This window comes from Jaculus jaculus, chromosome 1 (assembly GCF_020740685.1).
Source record: "Jaculus jaculus isolate mJacJac1 chromosome 1, mJacJac1.mat.Y.cur, whole genome shotgun sequence".
Lineage (NCBI taxonomy): Eukaryota > Metazoa > Chordata > Mammalia > Rodentia > Dipodidae > Jaculus > Jaculus jaculus.
In genome coordinates, this window is record NC_059102.1 from 292895682 (window position 1) to 292912664 (window position 16983).

The 16983-nt window shown below is 46.2% G+C and overlaps 1 protein-coding gene across 1 annotated transcript in view; it reads left to right on the forward strand.

Annotated features, from left to right (window-relative positions):
- The window catches only part of Niban1 (niban apoptosis regulator 1), a 190749-nt gene extending 174073 nt beyond the window's left edge, over window positions 1-16676 (forward strand). The window contains exons 10-14 of the mRNA XM_004658858.2: window positions 2543-2704; window positions 4930-5040; window positions 7367-7474; window positions 11918-12029; window positions 13898-16676. Of these exons, the coding sequence (XP_004658915.2) occupies window positions 2543-2704; window positions 4930-5040; window positions 7367-7474; window positions 11918-12029; window positions 13898-15009 (1605 nt within the window). The 3' untranslated portion in view covers window positions 15010-16676. The remainder of the gene's footprint in view (window positions 1-2542; window positions 2705-4929; window positions 5041-7366; window positions 7475-11917; window positions 12030-13897) is intronic.
- Window positions 16677-16983: the final 307 nt, after the last annotated feature.

Below are 16983 nucleotides of genomic sequence, written 5' to 3' on the forward strand. Positions count from 1 at the left end.
GAGATTCTGTGAGATGCCTGGGGGCCCAAGTGAGTTGTCAGTGCTTTTTAGCAAAAGCAGCTCTAAGTGCTGATTCAATAATTCAGTGCGTGTGGATAGTGTGCAGTGGTCAAGTCATTAACTACCATCTCTGTTCCCCCAAACACTTGCTATTTCTTTGTACTGGCAACTCTTAACTTTTCTATAAAATACTTGATAAATTTTGTAAGATATAGACTCCCTGCATTTCTCCCCTTTCTTTAACCATAGAGCCATCTCTTCAACCCATTTTTCTTTTCTTTTTTTTGTTTTTTTTTTTTTTTGAGGTAGGGTCTCACTCTAGCCCAGGCTGACCTGGAATTCACTATGGAGTCTCAGGGTGGCCTTGAACTCATGGCAACCCTCCTACCTCTGCCTCCTGAGTGCTGGGATTAAAGGCACCACCAAGCCCGGCTTTCTTCAACCCATTTTTAAACTACTTTGTTTATTTATTTGAGAGAGACAGAGAGAGAATAAATAGAGAGAGGGAGTATAGACACACCAGGGTCTCCTTCCACTGCAAATGAACTCCTGACCCATGTGCTACTTTGTGCATCTGCTTTACGTGGGCACTAGGGAATTTAAGCTGGGCCGTCAAGTTTTGCAAGCAAACGCTTTTACCCTTTCTTATCTGCTTATGCAGACAAGCACATCTATCATTGTACAAAAATAAGACCATTTCATACATGCTTTGGGTTTTTTATTTTTTATATTTTTATTTATTTCATATGTTTCCATTGAATTGAAAAAAAAAAAGATTTAAATTTTACATTGCACTGATTGTGTGGGGCCATTTTCCCAAGTTGTCAGCTGTGATGGGTGTTATCCTTTGTTGAAACTTTCAACAATTTCATAAGAGCAAAGTGGTTATCCACTTTCCTTTCTTGCTTGCTCAATTAGTAATTTTTTTTATTTTTAACATTTTTTTGTTCATTTTTATTTATTTATTTAAGAGTGACAGAGAGAGAGAGAGAGAGGGAGAGAACGGGCGTGCCAGGGCCTCCAACCACCGCAAACGAACTCCAGACACGTGCACCCCCTTGTGCATCTGGCTAACATGGGTCCTGGGGAATCGAGCCTAGAACTGGGGTCCTTATGCTTCACAGGCAAGTGCTTAACTGCTAAGCCATTTCTCCAGCTCCCCCCTCCCTTTTTTTTTAAAAGGAAATATCTCTTGTTGTAGGACAGAAGCAAACATTGTGCTTTGGGTCACTGGTTCCATTTCAGTGGGCCTCCCCATCATCCCTCCTTAAAAAATAGAGTCTTGGCCAGGTGTGGTGGCATACACCTTTAATCCCAGCACTCAAGAGGCAGAGGTAGGAGGATCACTATGAGTTTGAGGCCACCCTGAGACTATGTAGTTAATTCCAAGTCAGCCTGGACCAGAGTGAGACCCTACCTCAAAAAACAAAAACAAAAACAACAACAACAAAGAATCCTGTGGGCTGGAGAGATGGCTTAGTGGTTAAGACATTTGCACACAAAGCCAGAGGATCCTGGTTCAACTCTCCAGGACCCACGTAAGCCAGATGTATAAGGGGGCACATGGATCTGGAGTTTGTTTGCAGTGGCTGGAGGCCCTGGCATGCCCATTCTCATTCTCTCTCTCTCTCCCTCTCAAATAAATAAATAAATAAAATTATATTAAAAAAAAGAATCCTGTGCTGGAGAGATGGCTTAGTGGTTGAGGTGCTTCCCTGTAAAGCCAAAGGACCCAGGTTCTATTCCCCAGGACCTGCATAAGCCACATGCACAAGGTGGTACATATGTCTGGAGTTCATTTGCAGTGGCTAGGGGCCCTGGAATGCTCATTATCTTTCTCTACCTACTCCCCTCAAATAAATAAATAAATAATAAAATCTTCAAACTAATGTAATCCTTTCTGTAGCAATGGTATTCATAGTGTCAGAGTACCTTGATAGCACTTGAGGGCTTCAGCAGACCCAGTTCTTGCCGGGGAAGCCTGTGGCTTTATTGACTCAGTTAACATTGTACAAACTAAGTAGGAGGAACTCTGCCTTTTAAAGCTGGATACCCCTCCCATGCCAAGCACCTCCCTTGAATTCATGCCCTGTAGACTAGCATCATGGAGTGAGTGTTGGCAGAGGGGAGCCCTGTGGGCACTGGTGGAGCCTCCTAGAATTGTGAGGAACCCAGGCTTCCCTCCAGGAGTCTAGAAGTCCAGGGAGCATCCCAGTCTCCCTGGACACCACTTCTTGAAGAAGGTTTTGCAGGGTCTCAGGATCTCCAGCAATTCTAGCTGCTAAAGAACCTGTTGGGCTGGTTGTTGAGCTCTGGAAGTGGGAGTTTGGAGTCCTCCGAGGACATAAGAGGACCAGAGCTCCCCTCTTAGTGACCCTCTGGGTCTTCCTGCTACCTATTGTAGATGTCCCAGAGGTAGTGGATCAAGTAGTAAGTCATGCTAATAACACATACTTGTTTCTAACTTAGGAATTACGTAACATGTAGGAAATAGAGTTCGCCAATGCAAAGACATTTCATTTTTCCCTTCACCAAAATGCAGCATCTAGACCAGCTTATGAAACTCCCTCTGGATTCCGTGAAGATGGAACCTTGTTACAGTAGAGTAACCCTGCTTCAGGAGCGCCTGCAGGATCTCAACAGCCGCTTCCGATTCCCCCATGTCGACTTGGTGGTCCAGAGGACCCAGAACTACATGCAGGAGGTGGGTGCTGCTGGGCATCATGGTGGATGAAGATGGGGGGTGTGGAGGGACTGGCAAATAAGGAGTGGTGCTCCTGAGACCCAGGGAAATGAAGCCCATTTCCATAGTCAGGCTGACTGAGGGCATGTTCTGTCCTTTCAGCTGGCTTCCTCTGTCCACCATACTGTTGAACATGTAGAGAAGAAATATCTGGGGAGACACAGCAGCATTAATTGATAATTATTTGACTGTTTGACTCAGTGCTTTAAACCTGGGCTGCACATTAGAAATACCCAAGGAGATGCCAAGAACTACTGATGTATATACCCCACCCCAGTGACATAGCTTTTAAAGAACTTCCCCACCTTCATTCCCACCATTATTATTGTTGCAGTCCGGTTCACATTGCTGGTAGAAATCAACCAACCAAGAGTAGCTTCTGGGAAAAAGAGGTTTATTTTGGCTTACAGGCTTGAGGGGAAGCTCCACGATGGCAGGGGGAAACGATGGCATGAGCAGAGGGTGGACATCACCCCCTGGCCAACATAAGATGGACCACAGCAACAGAAGGGTGTGCCAAACACTGGCATGGGGAAACTGGCTATAAAGCCCATAAGCCCGCCCCCAACAATACACTCCCTTTAGGAGGCATTAATTCCCAAATATCCATCAGCTGGGAACCTAGCATTCAGAACACCTAAGTTTATGGGGGACACCTGAATCAAACCACCACAATTATTATCAGCCAGGATTGAGAATTGCTGGCTTCCTTCCCTAACCTAGTTATCCTGGAAGCAGGAATGCATACTAAAGGTTCTTTTCATATGATCATTTTTCTAGATAGAGGAACAAGGGGACTACACAGAATTCTATTTCACAAATGTTCTTGGAGGAGCTCACACTGTGCTAGATTCCACTTCAGAGATCCAGAGCGAAACCAAGGCTTAGATAAATTCAGTAGAGTATGGGAAACATTGCAAAAAAGGTGTGTGTTATTGAAGGCTTTGAGATTAATGACAGCCTTGAGAAAGCACAATATTTTTCTACTTAACAGTTACTGGCAAGATTAGTGATATGTATTGCCTAACCTCCAAGTTGTGACAGCTTAGCGATGAACAGTAGAGCCGGGTGTGGTGGTGCACACCTTTGATCCTGGCATGGAGGAGGTGGAAACAGGAGGATCATGAGTTGAAGATCACCCTCAGCTACTTAACTAGTTTGAGGCCAGCCTGGGCTACATGAGACTGAGACCTTCTCTCATAAGACAAAAACAAAACAAGATGCACAAAATGAGGCAGGAGTATAACAACAGTCCCTTGGTAACACCTGATGTTACTGAATCCCAGACAAACACACTGGTTCTCTGGCCGATATCTGCATTACCTCGGTTTCCTTATTCCTTAGCTACCATCCCCACTGTTACAGCCACTGATCCCACACACCTTGCCTCTCTTCCCACCTATATCCGAAACATTTTTCATTGCTGTGACCGAGTACTTGCCAGGAACAACCCAAGGGAGGAAGGCCTTATTTTGGCTCTTGGCTTGAGAGGGAGCAGTCCTTCATGGTGGAGAAGGCAAGGGGGAGCTCTTCGGGGCTGGAGCGTGCAGCTTGGGTTCCTTAATGCCTGTGGACCAGGAAGCAGAGAGGGCTCAGGCTGGAAGCTGTAAACCTCAAGGCCTACCACCCACCAACCTGCTTCCTCCATTGAGGCTCCGCCTCCTAAAGATTACAGACTCTCCAAAACAGCGCCACCAGGTGGAGACCAAATATTTAAACCTAGGAGCCTGGGGGGAGGGGGTATTTCACATCCAACTGGTAACGGTAGCTTTGCAGAAGAGAGAAGGGGTGTGGGGTGGCAGGAAGGAGAGGGGGGGGTGCATGCACCACCTGAGGGCGGGGGAGGGGAATAACTGCAGGAGAGCCCCCACTCTCAGTCTCTCCTGGGCTTTCCCACTCAGAGGTGGGCTGATGGGGAGGATGCTACGTATGCCGACAGACAGACTGACAGGCATATACAGACCTGCAGATGTTTCCCCACCTCTTATTGTCCCTCAAGGGCTGCTTGTTTCACAGCCCAGAGGAGTGGAAAATGGCACTGTGGCCCTGGGTCACCCCAGAGCCTTGTCTGGGTGACTCTGACTGCTTAGGTCCTCTGCTTTCTGAGAGCCCAGGCACGCAGGCCCCGGGCCAGGCATCGCCATCCCAGCCTGACGCCTGTGTTTCTGTGTTGCTTTGGTTTCCAGCTCATGGAGAATGCAGTGTTCACCTTTGAGCAGTTGCTCTCCCCACACCTCCAAGGAGAGGCTTCCAGAACAGCAGCTGCCATTGAGAAGGTTAAGCTCCGGGTTTTAAAGGTAAAACTCTTACTTTGATTTGTGGGAAGCGTCCAACACGATTGTGACAAGCATTCCTTTCATGGAGTGGGGGGATCCTTTTGCCACCTCTCCATCCCTTCTGAAGCGTGGAGGACCATTGTTCACAAGTTTTCCCAGCGTGACTTTCATGCCTCTTCTGCCACCTAGTGGCTACTTCAGAGACCACAGATCCTCAGCGCTGTTCCCCAGACTGAAGTGGTCTAGATTACTTTGCTTTGTTAATGACAGATTAATGCTCATTGGCTGCCGCAGCAAGCATTGTGACAGACACTGCATAGTGTATGAAAAATAGTCCAGGTATAGCCTCTGTCTTCGGAGCTTACAGTACCGTAAAATTCATTAAATTAGCCAACATTTTAAAGAAAAAGAAAAAAATAGAAAAACCTAGAAGGAAAGGAAATAACGCTAAGGAAAAGGTAACTGCCTCACGAAATTGTTTAAAATGAGCTTTGTGCATTTTTAAATGGTTGTAATGTGGCTCGGGAGATGGCTTGGTAGGTAAGAGTGCTTGCTGTTTTAAACATGCGGACCTGAGTGTCATCTCCAGTATCCACTTGAAACCCATGCCTGTAATCCCAGTCCCTGAGAGTGGTGGGGACAGGAAGATCACTGGAACTCCCTGGCACAGACTGACCGAAAGGTAGCAGTCACATGCCCAGTGAGAGGCCCCATCTCCAGGAAAGAGTGCCGGGGAGCAGTAGAGAAGGATCCTTCTCATGGTCCTCCGGTCTGCACAACTGCACATGTGTGTCTACACTGTACTTACCCACAGTGCACTTATACATACATGACATATATTTAAAACTTTGGAAAACCTGCCCTATTTCACACAGATGAGGCAGTCAGAGTGACTTCCCTCAAGCTGCGTAGGGTAGTCAGTGATGAGCTTAGAGCTGCAGCTATCCTTAACCTCATCGACCAAAGGTGACTATTTGCTGCTTCCCCTAAGTAGTGCTTTAAACACAAGCTCAAGGCCCCACAGAACCGAGCAGGGGCTTTCTGAGTGTCAGACCTGACCTTGGTGCCTCACAGGCGGGAGGAAACTCTGGAACCCGTCACCGGGGTTAAAAGCGATGCTGCAGAAGAAGGTAGTGTCACGTGCTGCGACAGAGGACAGGGAGAGAGCAGACACCAGGTGGACCCCGTCTCCTGGCCTCAGCGTGGAAGGACTGGAGCTCCTCCTGCTAACGTCATGCCCCGTGCCAGGGGCGATCCTTGCAGTGCCCAGACACCTGCACAATCAGAACAGCTTTCTTTCTGCTAAGACAGCCCACTCCATGTCTGGCACATTTTTCTGCAAAGGCATGGTTTCCGACCTCTGACCGAGGCTCTCATCGTAGGTAATTCTAGTCCTACCACGTTTCCCCATGTCCTTTCCCCACATGGTAGCCTCGGATTATTTGAACAGAGATGTAATTTTGCTCTGTTATCGTCCCCAGTATAAGTCTCTCTTCTTGTTAACCATTCTCCATGTGACTGGAGCATTGCATTCACAAGCTTGTAATGACTCTACAGATTGTGACCTGCTTGAGGGGACATCTACAATCAAACCATGGTCCCCAAGGTTGGGTGTCCAGTACAGAACAGAGAGACTCATCTTTCTCATTTTAGACAATAAACTTCCTTGATTAGGAGTCAACTGCAGGGCTGGAGAGATGGCTTAGTGGTTAAGGTGCTTGCCTGTGAAGCCTAAGGACCCAGGTTTGATTCTGCAGGTCCCATATAAGCCAGATTCACAAAGTGATGCATGCGTCTGGGGTACGTTCGCAGTAGCTAGAGCCCTGGCATGCCCACTCTTTCTCTATCCCCCCCCCCTCTCTGTGTGTGTGTCTCAAATAAATAAATACATAAATATTTTAAAATATTTTTTAAAAAGAGTCAACTGTATCAATGGAGTTATAAGCCAGGCCCGCCCTTCCCTTGTGGGAGTCATTACAACCCACTGACTCTGCTTGCAGGATGGAGAGTAACAGATGACCAGAGCTTCCATGTGCCTATGGGACAGGGGCAACGAAGTACCAACTTACTCTCTAGTTTGATACTCAGCATCTTTACAAAGCATGTGTCACTTCTTTGTTTTGTCCTTGCCTCGGTGTCCATACTTGTAAGAGGGGAGGATGAGATGGACCAATGGACCATGATGTCACAACCCATAACAACTTGTGTGGGAATTACCGAGAAAGCTCGATGAGACCTTAGAACTGCAAGAACCCTCAGAAATTAAGGAGAGGGAAATGAGATGGGTGGCATTGTGTGTGTGTGGGTGTGTAAGTAGCAACTAACAGATATGCTTCTTTACCAACAGCAATATGATTATGACAGTAGCAGCACCCGGAAGAAGATCTTCCAGGAGGCCCTCGTTCAAATCATGCTTCCCACCGTGCAGAAGGCACTGGCGTCCACATGCAAACCAGTAAGGGGATTGCTTGCTCTAGAGAGCCTGTTCTTATTGTCTGTGAAGTTCAAATGTGCTCTTTTGCTGTGTTGTACTTGCAAGGGGTAGTAGGGAGGGGCTGGTGAAATGTGCTGCAAGTAGTCAGGGGGTAAATATTTCGGGTGTCACGAGCCTGTTTCTGTCGTAGCCCCTTGTCAGCTGTGCCCGTTTCCACGCACCACAGAAGTGCATTGCGCCCAATCCGTGATGCTTTTAATAGTTTTGATGGATGAAGATTGTTTATAAAAGAGCTGTGATCCTATCTTTTCAGGATACTGGATCAGTGTCAAGAGCATTTCTAAAACTTGGATTTGTGGACCAGATTCACTCAAGGATTATCTGCTTCACAGAAAGTCTTTCTTTTCCTCAAACACAGTTTTTGTCAGTTTTTTAAGTAGCAACTTCCAATTTGTGATACTGAGTCCTCCCTAGCTGGTGGGGAAACTGGGGAGTTTTTCTAAAAAGTCTCCCAAGTTCCACTGTCAGTATTTTAATGTAATTGATCTAGCGAATTAAGCATATGACCCAGTTCAATCAATATAGCATAGAAAGCAGGCTTTGTAAAGTTGGGGACTTCATAGCAATAGAAATGTCCCTTGATTATCTCTTCCCATAGAGTTAGTCAGGTGGTTGAAAATACAGTGGTTTTCTGTTTCTTCAGCAAACATATCTTTAAAAGGTACCAGGCACGATCTGGGTATTGTGCCACATATCAGGCTTGATCCTGGCCACAGTCCCTGCTGCCCTGGAGTTCAGGTAGTGGCTTCAAGGAGAGAAGGAGCTGAGCTCTGCCCAGGGAATCAAGGGGGATTTGCCAGAGTGGGGCTCTCACTCAGAGCTGGTGGATGAATGAGGGGGAGCAGGAGAGAGGGCATTCAGTCTGATCCTGTGCTCTTCTAGCGTTAGAGGAAAAGGCAGCAGCTCAGAGTGGGGTGTGGCTTGCCCCCGGGTCCCATGGGCACCCAGTGCTCCTTCATGCCTTTGCATCCTTCCTGTTTGCTACATGCTCTAGTGGTCACCTCAGCTCATGGCTCTTCAGTCCTTTCTCCTCCCAGGTGAGCATCAAGGTACCCATTATTGCCCACTGGCAGTGCCATGGAGTCCTAGGTCACAACACCCCTGGTCTTACGAAGCACTGAAAACTGTTGGAATCTGGTAGCTAGCTGCCAGTCACCTGTCCCAATGCTGACCTTCAAACCAAAAGTTCCCGGCCCGGTGTACTGGCACACTGTTTAATCCCAGCACTTGAGGCAGAGGTAGAAGGATTGCTGTGAGTTTGAGGCTACCCGGAGACAACAGTGAATTCCAGGTCAGCCTGGGCTAGAGCAAGAACCTACCTTGAAAAGCCAAAAAAAAAAAAAAGTTATCAAATCCCATTGCTAAGTGCCTGGTTCTCCAAAAGCTGCATGCTGGGAGACTTGCCCAGCACCAAATGCCAGGATAAGGAGTTTATCACTGGGATAGGATTCAGAGTATTTTGTTTCCTGCCTGGTCCTTATGCTGATAACAGGAAAGCCACTTGGAACATCTTGGAAAACAGGGACGATTAAGGAATGTTTGCAGCAAGCCTGGGCTGACATGCTATCACAGAGCGTTGGAGCCAGTTGGTGGGGAAGCATCCTTGACTACAGACTGTCCAGTTGGAATAGATCCCTGTGCGAGTAAACGTACTTCACTTCTAAACATCTACCTAAGATAAATGGGTCCTTGAGCACATATAAGATGAAATGTGGGGGTTAGGGGAATGGCTCAGTGGGTAAAGTGCTTTCTGAGCAAACACGAGGCCCTGAGTTGGTATCTCCAATACCCATGTAGATGTCAGCTGTGGTGGTACATACCTATAGTTCTGAGGAGTCAGAGACAGGCAGATCCTTAGGGCTTACTGACTATCTAGTCCAGCCGAATCAGTGAGCTCTAGGTTACTGAAAGGATCTGTCTCGAAAAAATAGAGTGGAAAACTACTGAAGAAGACATCCAATGTTGATCTCTGGATTCTGCATGCAAAAACATATACCTATACATACCATAAATCTCAGTCAAAACAAAAGGTGTACAAGAATGTCTGCAAAGTGGTGATATTCAAAGCAATAAAAAGTAGTAAAAAGCCAAGTGTGGTGGCGCACGCTTTTAATCCCAGCACTCAGGAGACAGAGGTAGGAGGATCGCTCTGAGTTTGAGACCACCCTGAGACTACATAGTGATTTCCAGGTCAACCTGGGCTAAAGTGAGACCCTACCTTGAGCCTCCCCCACCCTAGGAAAAAAAAATAAAGTAGCAAAAGCTCAATGTCAGATGAATGTGGATGAACATCGTTAGTGTATCCATATAGTGAATGCTGCTCATCAATGAAAGGAGTGGGCAGCAGGTCCCTGAAGCAATGTGGGAAAGTCTGAAAAGAAAACAGAAGAAGAGACAGTTTCATTTATGTAAAGTTCATGAAGAGGCAGAAATGGATTTATTGTGACACATATCAAATTAGTGCTTATCTCCTACAGGAATGTGGGGGTGTCTGGGATATGGTCACATGGGTATATTTATATATTTAATGTCACTGAGGTGTATTTTAAAAGTCTGTGCATGTTTCTATATATGACCATGGTAAAGTGCTATGGCACCAAATAAAAAAGGAAGGCGATAATGTGGTTATTATAGGGAGAAAAAGAGGCCTCAGACTCACTATAAGGCCTTAAGATGACTTTTCAAACATCTTTTTTAGTTTATTTATTTATTTGCTAGCAGAGAGTGATAAAGAGAAGAGAGACAGACAGACACAGAGAGAGAATGGGCATGCCAGGGTTTCCAGCTGCTACAAGTGAGTTCCAGACACATCCACCATTTTGTGCATCTGGTTTTATGTGGGAACTGGGGAATCGAACCAGGGTCATTAGGCTTTCAGGCAAGCACTCTAACTGCTGAGCCATCTTTCCAGCCCCATTAAGAGGATTTCCTAAAAAACCTCTCTGCTGTCTTCCTTTTGAAGGGAAACATGAGATACTCCCAGCACAAGAAAAGGTAAAGGAACAACCATTGGCTGAGTGCCTCTAGGCTATGTGAGGTGCTGAGCACAGCGCATGCCGAAGGAGCACAGTCAGAGAGCGCCGAGCTGTCATCCAAACGTCTTTTACCTGTAGGCGACACTGCTGTCCTCACATTTTGAGGATGGGAGCATGAGTGGACCTCGTCCTTTCCATGTCTCTCCTGAGAATAGGCACCTCATGCCTTATCTTCTTTTCCTTTTCATTCATTTTTGTTAGCATATGTTCATTGTATAATAGGTTTCATTCTATTTCCATACATGTATAAGATGTACTTTTATCATGTTCAGCCCCATTACTCTCTTTTTCTTTCCCCCTCCACTCCCACCAATTTGCTTTCTTTCTGCTTTCATACCTTTTTACATTTTTGTTTGTATGTGTTGTGGTGTGTGTGTTCACACATGTGCAGATGAGCCACACATGCCTTCATGCACAGCTCCATGTTGCTGGGATGAACTTCCAAACAAGACACGGTTTATGGGAGGAGTGGGATATATTCAAACTTACAGATCCGGGGGAAGCTCCATAGTGGCAGAAGAAGCTGGTCCCCTGTCAGAGATCCACGCAGACAGAAAAGCAACCTCACTCCAGGATCCCTAGCAGAGCTCAAGCACTGTGCATACCTTAGGCTGGAATTCAGGTCCACCCCCACGTAATCTTAGGGCTGGAACCCAGGGTCCGCCCACAGTGACACCTCTTCCAGCCGGGCAGCTAGAAATCCAAGTTACAGCTTTACTAAAACATTTGAATCTACTAGGAGAAGTAAATTCAAACTACCACAACAGCCAATGCTCAGCTTTTATGGGTGTTGATCTGAACTCAAGTTCCTACGCTTACCCACTGAGCCAACTCCCCTTGGCTTTTTCTAAACTGTAGAGTCTACTCATGAGAGAAAATGTAATATTTCTCATTGAGTCTGGCTTATTTAATTTAGTAGAATGGTGTCCAATTCCATCTGTTTTCCTGCACATGACTTAATATCATTATGGCTGAGAAAGTTCATTGTGTAGATATAGTACACTTTCTTTATCCATTCATCTCTTGGTTGGCATCTAGGCTGCCTCATATCTTGGAAGCATGAGTAATGCTGCAATAAACATGGATGTGCAAATATTTTGGCACGCTAACTTAGATCCTCCAGGTTCATATTTAGGACTAGTATAGCTGGCTCACAGGACAGTTACAATTTTAGTTTTCTGAGGACATTCCTGCTGATTTCCATAGTGTCTGACTAAATTACATTCCCACAAGCAGTTCATATTTGCTGTTTGTTTTCTTGATGCTAGCCATTCTGACTGGAGTTAAATGGAATCCTAGTGTAGTTTTGAGTTGCATTTCCCTGATGTCATGACTTTTTCTTTTCATCTTCTTTCCACTCATTTTCCAGGAACTTCAGAAGTATGAGCAATTCATCTTTGCAGATCATACCAACATGATCCACGTGGAGAATGTCTATGAGGAGATTCTACATCAGATCCTGCTCGATGAGACTCTGAAAGGTAACGGGGCTTGCCAGGCACTGGAAGGAAGTGTCAATAGAGGCGGCAGCCCTGAGGGGCAACTTAGAAGGGCAATAAGGTCAGAAAGAGGAAGTGTGGAGATTGGCTTTAGTGTTCTGGAAGACAGCAAGGAGAGGAAAGGATGCCAATTTCAACTGGGCATTCATACCCAGTGTACATTGCAAATGACCAGTTATGATCATCCTCTCTCAACACAAATCTGAATTCTGTGAGATGAGAATGAAAGCTTTATTTACAGAGGAGAAAATGAGGCTTGGCGGGGTTTAACAGAGGCTCTGCCCTGAAGATCTGTCCTCACTGCCCTGAGATAGGCAGAACAAAGGGAAAGCGTGCTCAGGCACAGGCTGAAGACCTCTCCCAGAGTCAGGAGATGATTCCAGCAGTGTGACCTGACCGCTGCTCTCAGCACATTCCTCGCTTCCATTCACCCAGACGGAGCCACAAGACAATGGCATGGTGCCCTGCGAGCCTTGTTACGACACTGGCATCCAGTGGGCTATGTGACGGGGCCTGTCATGGGATTAGAGTATGAGCAGGAAAACTCTGATGAAAATACAGTGGAGGGAAGCTGCCGTTATTCTCTGGGAGCCAAGCTTATCTTGTATTACTGAAATGCTTCCACAGAGAAAACTGGCCGGGCAGGAGCCCCAGCTCACAGTAGCTAATCACAGGGCTCCAAGAAGGAGAATGCAAAGGTGTCAGCGCTGGGTCTGCACAAAGGCAGGGTTCAGTCAAGGCCATGGCCAGCTCACCAAGGGCACTTCTGGGTTAATTGGACAAAGATTTATTTCCTCTAGACACTTCCCTCTTCCTGAAAATTGCCAAAATATACTGGCAGACCAGGACACTTCTGCTGCTGGCAGCTGAAAAATTATTCTGAATGCCTAAACCTGTGTGGTCGCTACCACACATTCAGGACCACACTGAGAAAATGCGGGAAAGTAAAAGTCCATCCCTGCCCTACAGGACTTGCCAACTAGCCACACATCTTGGCAGCCAGTGGCATTGATACACAAGAGCATGATGTACTTCATGAGCTCCTTGAAAGCAAAGGCCATATTTTCATCTCCTCTGGATTCTTGGTGATGGTCCCATAATAGATACCTAGCAAGTGTTTCCTATGTAAACTCATGAATAAATGAACACTACCAGGTTGAGAGTCTGGGAATGATTTGAGGTCTTTGGCCATTAGAGAAAGTTACCTGGAAGAAGGTGGATATAAGATAGATCTTGAACTGGAGAAATGGCCACAGGGACTGACAGGAATAGTTAAGATAAAAAACAGAAAACCCAGATTTTGGGGTTAGAGAGATGGCTTAGCAGCCAAGGCACTTGCCTGTGAAGACTTAGAACCCACATTTAATTCCCCGGTATCCACATAAGCAAGATGCATAAGGTTGTATATGTGTCTGGAGTTCGTTTGCAGTGGCTGGAGGCCCTGGTGCACCCATTCTCTCTCTCCCTCTCTGTCTTTCCTGCCTCCCGCCTCTTTTCCTCTTCTCTGTAATAAATAAAAATTAAAATATTGGGCTGGAGAGATGGCTTAGCGGTTAAGCGCTTGCCTGTGAAGCCTAAGGACCCCAGTTCGAGGCTTGCTTCCCCAGGTCCCACGTTAGCCAGATGCACAAGGGGGCACATGTGTCTGGAGTTCATTTGCAGTGGCTGCAAGCCTTGGCGCGCCCATTCTCTCCCTCTCCCTCTATCTGTCTTTCTCTCTGTGTCTGTCACTCTCAAATAAATAAATAAAAAATGAACAAAAAATATTTTAAAAAAATTAAAATATTGAGAAATCCCATGTTTGTTTGACAGAATGTGAATGTCATTTTTTTTTTTCTGGCATCTCTCAGTGATAAAGGAAGCTGCTATCCTGAAGAAACACAACTTATTTGAAGATAATATGGCTTTGCCCAGTGAAAGTGTGTCCAGCCTGACAGATCTAAAAACCTTCACAGGGTCAAACCAGACCAACGCACCCAGCAGAATGTCTGCCGTTCTGCCAACAGCTCCAGATAATGAGCCCCAAAGCAATGACGTGTTCCAGGAACCAGAAGAAAAGAAGCCGCCTGAGGTGCCTGGCCTGCTGGATGGAGAAAGCCTTTCTCTCCCAGAGCCCCAACCTCCTTCAGGTGGGGATGGGCAGAAGATCGCATCAGGGGTGGAGAAGCCTGCTGTGAATTCGGGGACTGCAGAGGCCACGGCAAGGCCCCTGAGCACACATCAACCACAGGCGGAGTTTGGAGGAACCCCTGAGCATGAAGAACCCACCCATGAAAAGCCAGCATCTGTTGTTGCCTCAGGATCCTTGAAGGAGCTGAGGGAGATGTTGACCGTGGCCACTGAGGTACCAGTGGAGCTTGCCACAGATGAGAAAGAAAAGGGTGAGGACCAAAGCCACCCGGAGTCCCATGAGGCAGCTGCCGCCCAGCAGGACAAGCATGATGGCAGTGAGGTCAGTGAGAAGCAGACCCAGCCTTCCCCTCTGGAAGTCGAGGCTCCTGGCATAGACTTGGCAGCATTTCCAGAGATGAGCAGCCCTGTCACTCAGCCCGCTGGTAGAGAGCTCACCGAGGATGCCAACTGTTCCGGTCCCACAGCAGAGCCCACTGGGGGCGCGCCCTCAGCCGGAGCTTTCACACAGGACCCCCTTGAAGGAGACGAGGCTGGGCACCCTGTAGATGGCAAGGCTGGGCTGCAGGAAGAAGCCCCTTTAAGTTCGAAGGCCACCTGCCCCGTGGAGAGCAACGAGATGCCTCGGGGTTCTGAGGAACAAGAAGCTACAGAAGAGAAAAGCGCTGAAACCCTAGCTGTGGCTGCTGAGGAGGTCAAGGAGGCCCCTGCCCACGAGTGTCAGTGGGTGGTGGAGAATGTGCCAAGCACTGACATGCCAGCTGCACAAGATGATGTGAAGGATGCAGAAGGGTACCAGGAGAGCGCCCCAGAGCAGCCTTCAGAGGAGTGACAGGGACAATGTGCCAGTAGTTCTTCTTGGAATGTTGTCCGTCGAAGGGCTACAGTTATGGGTGTACATCGGGCTTGCATTGAATTGGTATAAAAATTATGAAATATGTCCAGAGGAAACACATGCAGGGCATGAGCACAAGGCCGACGTTAGAAAGTGAACGGCCTGCCCTGTGAATTATTGCTTTAACATTTTAGTAGGAATAATAAAGGCACTGAAGTGTTTGGGGTGAAAGGTAGCTAAGGGGGTCTCGGAGAGGGAGACATATTGCAATAGAGACCCGAACATAAGGAGCACATTTCTTGATATTCTGTGCACATGCCAATGTTACAGCTCTCTGCTGCACTTGAAGGCTTTCCCACTTTTAATAAGAAGACAGATGCAGGCTGTAACTGCAGCCTTGCCATCTGTTCTATTGACTTTACTTTTCTGAGGGAGCATTAGTCCACAGTTAGGCTACAAGAAAGGGAAGGTCATGTGCACCAAGCACCCTTGCCATGTGTAGTTCCCAGAGCCAGTCATGCCCTGTAGGTCTCAGGAGATGCTGCGTGGAAACCCACAGAAGAAAAATGTGGCCTATGGGACTCTCTGAACATATTTTCAATTCAGCTATCAATTTCTTATCAATTAATCTTGTGGGATTTTATTAGTGAATCACCTCTTAAGGAAACTCAGATGAGGCAAGGAAACTTCATTGGCACATGCAAACTTGAAGGTCTTCTAAATTAGCTTTATTCTGTGCAAAGTGTTCAGCTATAATTAGTCAATGAAAAACCTACCAAAGGCACAGACATTATTTGAGCAGCCACTGCATGCCATGTTAGGCACAAAAATAAAAATAAGGTGCTCTGTCTCTAAATTAAAGGGCTTATGAGAATTTAGAATAGGAGGAAAAATATTTTCTTCCAACTTTCAGTTTTTGAACCATTTAAGTTTTCTCTCTTTCTCCCAACAGAATCATGGCTTGTTTTCAGAAATGAGTGAAGGAAATAGCCAAAGTGTATATCGTTAAGTTCCACAGATGTTATGAGAGGTAGAGATCATTTTGTCATTTAGCAAGTTAGTTGAATCCCTTCTAGGTGTCAGTCATTTGGCATCCCATGCCAAAAGGCTGCAGTTCCTTCTTTCTGAAAGGAAATGGAAAGAAATACATCTTTTAAGTAGATCATAATCTTTAACTGTTAATATTCAAGATTGACTACCAAAAGATTAAAAATATGTATCCTCCCCCATCTGTAATCCCGGCACTGGGAAGGCAGAGGTAGGAGGGTCACTGTGAATTCGAGACCAGCCTGGACTATAGAGTGAGTTCCAGGTCAGCCTGGGTTAGAGGGAAACCCTACCTTGAAAACAAACAAACAAACAAAAGCGAGCAAAAATTGTGTGTTCTGTTGTCCTTCAGAAAAGTCACATATTTCCTAAAAATTTCAGCCCCACATAGGTAGTACTGAAGTATCCTTCCAAAAATTTTAATATTTGAGCCCAAATGTCCCAAAGCTTGCTCCATTCATCAGCAGAAGTACAGTCTTTAGAGAAGCTGAGACAGGGTGCAACCATTTCACCAGCTCTCCCATGAAGAATTTCTAAGATTTATATCACAAAGGATGAATAATAGTATTAGCTCATATTGAATCATTTTGCCTTTTCCTTCTTTCTTTCTTTTCTTTTCTTTTCTTTTCTTTTTTTTTTTTTTGGTCTTTCAAGGTAGCATTTTGCCTTTTCTTAAAGAGTGTGTGGGCCCCCATTCTCTGTGAGAGATCCCATTGTAGGTAAGGAAGGGAGAGGCTAGTCCCTTGCGGTTTTGGATTACCCAATGCTCACTCACACCTGGCCTTCAGCATGCTGTATTGAAATTGTGTTCACTTCCTGTCTCACCCTGAAAGCTCCTTTCTTCAAGGACAGAAAGTGGGAATTAGTCATCATGGTGCTTCCTGCTAGGAATGGCACAGCCTTGAATAATGGTTTCTTGCATCC